Raw genomic sequence first — 6,415 nt, 5'->3', positions numbered from 1 at the left:
AGGGGCAGGATGCCATGTGCTGAGCCCGGGAGCTTGGCTTGCTGTTTCACCCCTGCCTCCCCCCCTCCTGGAAGCAGCAGCAGCAGTTGTGGAGCTGTGCTTGTCCCTGTGGACAGCTGCTGGGGTTTTGTGCCTGATGCAGCTCTGTGCTGTTGGCGTGGGGTGGTGCTGCAGGGAGTGCTGGTGCCACCGGGTGGTGACAGGCCCTCTGCTTCCCTCATCCCTTTTGCTGCTGTGATGCTCCTCTCTATGCAGCCTCCCTCTGTCATGCCCATACGAAAATGAAAGGATTTTTGGAGACATTAAGGGCTGGGGGCTTGTATCCAGTGTCCTTTTTGTCCTTGCCCCCTTTGCTTAACCCTCTGAGCATCAGTTACCACCCTCTGCTACACACAGGCTTTTTGGAGAGAATGATTGCTGGCTTTGTTTGGGGATGCTGCCAAAGCAGGGTGCTCTTTTGAGCTAGCTGTGGTTTGCAGGGCTTTGTGGAAAGATGATGTTGTTCTGCCCTGTTTGCCAAAGGGAGGTTTCTAGTTTACAGCTCAGCTTTCTATCCCCTGCTGATGTCCCAGGGAGCAAAGCAGAGGGCTGAAGTGAAAATTCTCAACACGAAGCAAGAATTTCCTGCTGCAGGTAGTTGGAGCCAGCCCTTGAGTGAGCGCTCCTGTACGTCAGTCAGCTGCAGCCTCCCCACCTGGCGGCTGTGTGGGGCTGGGTGCTGCGTTGTCAGCCTGACTCACATGGTGTCACCCACTGAGCACTGAAGGCACGGCTCTGGAGCGTCCCCAACAGCAGCTGCTGCTGTGCCTGGGTTTCTCCAGCTCCTCCCTCCCAGCACAGGGAAACTGACTGCAGCTGTGCCTGGTTCTCCCCTCCCCAGCTGGTCTGTGTAATCCATGGATGTCCAACCTGTTGGCTTGCCTGGGCTGTGTTGAGTGAAGAAAAATTCCTCTGGGCCTCATACAAAATATATTATTGAGTTAACGTATGTAAGTAACAAAACTTATTTTTGTGTATATATATATATATATATATAAATTAAAATGTAAAAAACCAGCGACAAAACCATAAAGTTAGCAGGCTGCCTGCACTTGTTTCCATGAAACTCATGCATTGATGTGTGGTTCAGGGGAAGTGGTTGCAATTCTCATCGGGCTCTCAAGGTGTTTGTCAGAGAGTTTTGATGAAATACTGCTCCTCCTCTCCTTCACCTTTGAAAACAGCTGTTCACAGATGCACCCAGCTCTCTGGTCTGTCCAGGTCTCTGCAATGAGCAGCTCCTCCCATTTCAGTATCAGCAGGAAGCTCGCACAGAATGCCTTCTAGTCCCAGTGCAGGGAGGCTGGCTGCAGCCAGGTTTTCCCCTCCCCAGCAGGGCTGTAATCTCTGGATGCCCCATTTCCGCTTAATCTGAAGGAGAAGTCAGAAATCCTCTCGTACAGAGGAGTGGCAGCCCCAGCCCTTGGCAAACAGTGCAGAGAGCACTCAGCCCTGCTGCTGGGGTGGCCCTGAGCCTTGGCACAGCTCCTGCCCGGGGGCAGCATTATCTGCATCCCCATGTCAAGGGTTGGAGGGGGAGGGAAAGTGGGGGGGGGGGGGGGAGGAAATTCTTACTGGGTGAGAAAGGAGAAGGTAGCCTAGCCCCGAAACCCACAAGGGGCAAGAATTGGGAGATGGCAGCTTGGCTGCCACCCCACCCTGTGTACTGGGTGGGACCAGTCGCTCTTCAGCGCTTTGGGTTTTGGGTGAGTTTGGGGTGTGATGGCTCCAGGCGCTTCCCTGCCTTCAGGGCAATGCTGGCTGCACCCACAATCTGGCTCTGTGTGCCAGGGAGTCATGGGGCACTTCTGGGTTTCAGGCAGTATTGCAGTGAATGGGGTGGAAGGGCACTCACCCTATTTCCCCCATAGCCCTAACGAGGCTTCCCAGTCCTGCCAACCGGTCCTTCAAATGCAGCTCCAGTGTCACCTCTGTGCCTCAGTTTCCCCTTTTGCATCATACAGCAGTGGCTGCATCTTTGGTGTCCTGTGACTGGGGTCAAAAAGCTCAGGGCTGTTTTTGGGACTTGTGGTGACCTGGGAGGAGCCCTGTCCCTCTCTGCCTGCAGGGTCCTGCTGTGCTGGTGGAGCCAGTGCAGGAATGTGGGGCTGGGAGGGCCGTGCTTGGTGGGGGCACGGGGGCAGCTCAGCCCCTCAGCAGTGGGACGGAGCGGGTCGGTGCAGAACAGACACTGCCATGGAGCTGCTGAGTGTGCTGCTGGCGCTGGCTGGGATGGACGCAGCTGCTGGCCTGGGTGAATCTGGGGGGCTGTGAGGGGCTTCCTGTGGGTAGCGGTGCTGGGGAGGGGTTTAAGGGGCTGTGTGTGGCTGGGGGGCCTCTCACTCACTGCTGTGATCCCAGCCCTGTTGCCCTACGTGCCCCGCTTGGCCCCTGACGCCATGCCAGGGAAGGTGACGGCCACCACCTTTGTGCTGGAGAGACCCTGCTGCATCTTTGACCCCCTTGCCAATGCCTCCGATGCCGTCTGGCTGGCAGTGGCTTTCGCTGATGGTGAGCATGTGTTGCAGTGGGGGGCATTGGGAGTGTTCACCCCCGACTGCTCATCCATCTGTGCCGTGCAGCCTCCACCGCCTTCAAAAACCCCACATCCAGAGCTGAGGTGCCCCCATATGAGGGGCTGCCCACCGCCCGTGCCTACATGACACTGGAGATGGCAGCGGCCGCCTATGGATGCTCAGCTCCCGGTGCAGCCGTGCTGCGGGTCGGCGGGGACACGGCGTGCCATGGTCGGGCACCATGCAATGGGCCACTGCCCTCCCCGGGGCCCTACAGGTGAGGTTGTGGGATGGGACATGGCACTGTCCCCCATACCGGTGCCAGAGGTGCCCATCCTGCAGGGTGAAGTTCCTGCTGATGGGCTGCAGCGGCCCCAAAGCGGAGACGAAGTGGTCCGACCCCATCCTCCTGCGGAGAGGTACCACACCACCCCAAAACCAAAGGGGAGAAGAGCTCCCCAATGTCCCTGTGCCATCCTAACCCCGGGTGCCACCCCTCACCCCATGCCTTTCCAGCTCGCAGCCTGAGCACCATTGACCCCACACCAGCACGTCGCAGCAGCACTGCGGTCATCATCGCCGCCATCCTGGCCAGCCTGGGTGCCGCGCTGGCTGTGGCCATGCTGGGAGCTGTGGGGTACGAGTGGGGCATGGGGATTTTAAGACTTTTTTTTTTTCGTAAATCAGGAGGGTTGCTGTATTTTGGCAATGGGATGGGGTGGTTTCTGCGGTGTTTGAGCTGCATGGACCCTGCTTGATGCCTCACCCATCTCTTCCTACAGCACCCAGGTGTGTGTCCCCCTGTGCCACCGGGACCTGGGCGCCCACCTGCCCTACAGGACCCACCATGTCCCTCCAGCCCTGCCCCACACGCTGCCCCCCGCCTGCATCTGTGGCTGCACGCCGCGGCCCCATGGCCCATGGCCCACCAAGTAAAATCACTTCCATCCTTTATTGCTTCTTTTGTTGTCTTCTTCTGTTGCTTGGTGTCCCAACCACCAGGACATGGCCTGGATGTGCTGGGTGTGCCGTCCCCACAGACCCCCAGGGTCAGTCTGGAGGGGCTCTGAGGGCTGATGGAGCTCACGTGCATTGCGGGCAGTGGGGCCAGTCTAACTCAAACCACGGTCCTGCGGTTGTTCTACGATCTCGGGGCACAAGGCTCGTACAATGCTGGATGCTTTGTTCGCCATGGGACGGGGACACCAGGACGTGGGTTCACCCATCCCAAGGGTCCCCTTCTGGGAATGGCACTTTGGGACCCACCCATGCCACGAGCATGACAGTGCTCAGCACACCACCCAGCAGGCACCCAGCCGTAGCGTAATGCTCTGCAGGGAAACGAGCCCGACCTGTTTGCCGCGGGGCTGCGGCCGCACAGGAATGTGGGTGGTTGGAGGCCGCAGGCGGGTCCTGCGGGGGGGACAAGGCGTTTGGCCCCCGCCCTGCGCCCGCACTCCGAGCTCGGCACCAGCACCATGCGCCCGCTGCTGCTCCTGCTGCTCCTGCTGCTGGCCACAGCCCACGGCCTGGGTGAGTGTGCACCACAGGGGGCTCGTGGCCCCAAATAATGGGGTTGGGGGGGGGGGGGTCTGCTGGCTGGAGGTGTCTCCTGTGCATGCAGAGGGGATCTGTTCTGGAGGATGGGTGTTGTGGGTGACACCGCAGACTGGGACCCTCTTTGGTGTCACCCAGCTCAGCCCGCAGCACAGCACAGGGTCCCCTGGGGTCTCCCTGGTGATGGCACTGCTGCCCCTTTTCACAATATTTGCAGCATCTGAGTCCAAAACGGGTGGTGGCTGTGCGGAGCTGCCCTCCTCCCCGTGCCCAGATCCCACAGCCACCCGGCCCTGCTCTCATTGCTCTGCTGCAGTCAATTTGTCCTACCAACCCCACCTGACTCGTGCCAACCTGGGGGGCCGTGTGACGGGCAGCACCTTTGTGCTGGAGCAGCCCCGCTGCGTCTTTGATGAGTACAACACGTCCGAAATCTGGCTGGTGGTGGCTACCAGTGCAGGTGAGTGGGGTGACGGAGGGATGGGGCTCTACCGAAGTGCTCCCCTTCACTGCCATCCCCATCCCCGCAGGCAAGAGTAACTTCAGTGACAGTGCAGAGCCGGAGATGCCCGAGTGGAGCTTCCAGCGCTTCCCTGCCAACACCTCAGCCTACCTGACGCTGGGTACCATGCAGTATCACTACCGCTGCCTTGAACCCAATGGGGAGCTCACTGTGCTGCGTGTGGGCAGCGAGACCAGCTGTGCTCACGACGCCTCTGTACCCAACTGCAATGGGCCCCTGCCCGGCCCTGGGCCCTATTGGTGGGTTGTTAGGAACAATTTCTTCTCAGAAATGGCAGTGATGCAGTGTCACAGCTGCCAGGGAGGGGGGCTCAATGTCCCTGGAGGTGTTAAGAGCTGCAGGGATGTGGCACTGAGGTCGGGGTTGGACTCGGGGATCTGATAGGGCTCTTCCAGCCCTAGAGATTCTTGATCTCCTCCGCAGGGTGAAGTTCCTTGCGCGGAATGGCTCTGAGCCCATAGCCACCACGCAGTGGTCGGAGCCCATCACACTGAAGACAGGTACCAGGGTGAGGGTGGCACGCAGTGGGGTGGGACAGTAGGGCAGGTGAGGCACAGCCCTATTTTGCTCTCCCAGCAGCCCAGCAGACCCCAAGCAGCCCTGGTATGGGCGGTGGCCGCAGCGGTGCCATGATCGCCATCGCTGCCATCCTGTCGGTGCTGCTGGCCGTCCTGCTGGCCGCCTTCCTGACCATGCTGTGCAGGTGAGTCCCATAGGGCACAAGGGATGGCAACGGGTGCAGCAGCGTGCCGTGTCCCCATGCTGTGTCCTCCCCCAGCTCCGAGGCGTGCGGCGTGGGCAGCTTCAGTCCGGACTCGGTGTCCATCCAACGCTACAACACCCACCACGTGTACGACCAGCCAGCCGCACGGCTCTGAGGAGGGACAACATGTCACCGTGTCACCATGTCATCATGTCATCATTCCCTGCCCCCGGAGATGGACTGGGACATAAACAGATTCATGCGTGCCGTGCGTCTGCCTCTGTCTGTGGGCTGTACTGGGGGAGGGCTCAGCTCACACTGTGCTGTTCTGTGCATCACGTAGGGGCTGGAGATGCCCGGGGTGCTTCTGCCAGGCTCCCCCCATGGCACCTGCACCTGGGAAGGGAACACCTGAAGTGCTCCTGAGCAAATATTTGGTTGTAGGAAGCAGAAAATCCTGTGATTTCCAGAACAATGATAATGACTGCCTCACTGTCAGCCTGCCAACCGCCCCCAGCTGTAGGGCACCGTGTCCCCATGTTGTCCCTGTAGTGTCCCCATGGAGCCTCCACAGTGTCCCTGTGGTATCTCCACGGTGTCTCTGTGATGCCCCTGCCAAGACCCCATGGTGTCCCTCAGGGTGCCCCGGGGTGTCCCCAAGGTGTGCTCATGGTGTCTGCCTGGTGCCACATGGTGTCCCTATTGTGTCCCCATGGTGTCCTCACAGTGTTTGCACATTGTCCCCATGATGTCCCTCCCTATAGTGTCCCCACGGTGCCCTTGTGGTGTCCCCAGGGTGTCCTTCTGATGTCCCTATGGTGCCTCCATGGTGTCCCCATGGTGACCCCGTGGTGTCCCTGGGCTGAGTGCAGGGGCTAGGATGGCACAGGGTGGTCTGGGAGTGCGCCAGGGGTACATGGGATTTTGGGGCATTGGAGCACTTAGCGTGTGAGCAGGCACTGCGCAGGCATGGTGCCGAGCTGTGGGCTGCAGCACGTCCCGCTGCCACATTTGGGGGGCTTAGAAATGTGGGGGTCCCTGCAACCCCCAGCCCCGTGGCCACGCTGCGTACGATCC

General features: G+C 60.0%; 2 protein-coding genes across 3 annotated transcripts; both read left to right on the top strand.

Annotated features, from left to right (window-relative positions):
* Nucleotides 1-2,235: 2,235 nt before the first annotated feature.
* On the top strand, nt 2,236-3,491 carry LOC122184748 (uroplakin-3b-like). Its single transcript, XM_042879942.1, has 6 exons — nt 2,236-2,293; nt 2,401-2,550; nt 2,622-2,832; nt 2,898-2,974; nt 3,072-3,192; nt 3,338-3,491. The coding sequence occupies exons 1-6, from the start codon at nt 2,236-2,238 to the stop codon at nt 3,489-3,491; spliced, it is 771 nt and encodes a 256-aa protein (XP_042735876.1).
* Nucleotides 3,492-3,981: 490 nt separating this feature from the next.
* On the top strand, nt 3,982-5,605 carry UPK3BL2 (uroplakin 3B like 2). 2 transcript variants are annotated; one of them, XM_042879900.1, is made up of 6 exons: nt 3,982-4,088; nt 4,429-4,572; nt 4,643-4,874; nt 5,059-5,135; nt 5,215-5,338; nt 5,414-5,605. In XM_042879900.1, exons 1-6 carry the CDS (start codon nt 4,034-4,036, stop codon nt 5,511-5,513), a joined length of 732 nt encoding a protein of 243 aa, XP_042735834.1. In that variant the 5' UTR covers nt 3,982-4,033; the 3' UTR covers nt 5,514-5,605. The 2 variants fall into 2 exon arrangements, with proteins under 2 accessions (XP_042735834.1, XP_042735833.1); XM_042879899.1 differs by having other exon boundaries at nt 5,212-5,338.
* Nucleotides 5,606-6,415: the final 810 nt, after the last annotated feature.

Source organism: Lagopus leucura, unplaced genomic scaffold (genome assembly GCF_019238085.1).
Source record: "Lagopus leucura isolate 7727_CA_CO unplaced genomic scaffold, USGS_WTPT01 Super-Scaffold_100024, whole genome shotgun sequence".
In the NCBI taxonomy this organism is placed as follows: domain Eukaryota; kingdom Metazoa; phylum Chordata; class Aves; order Galliformes; family Phasianidae; genus Lagopus; species Lagopus leucura.
This window is presented reverse-complemented; position numbering and strand designations above follow the sequence as displayed.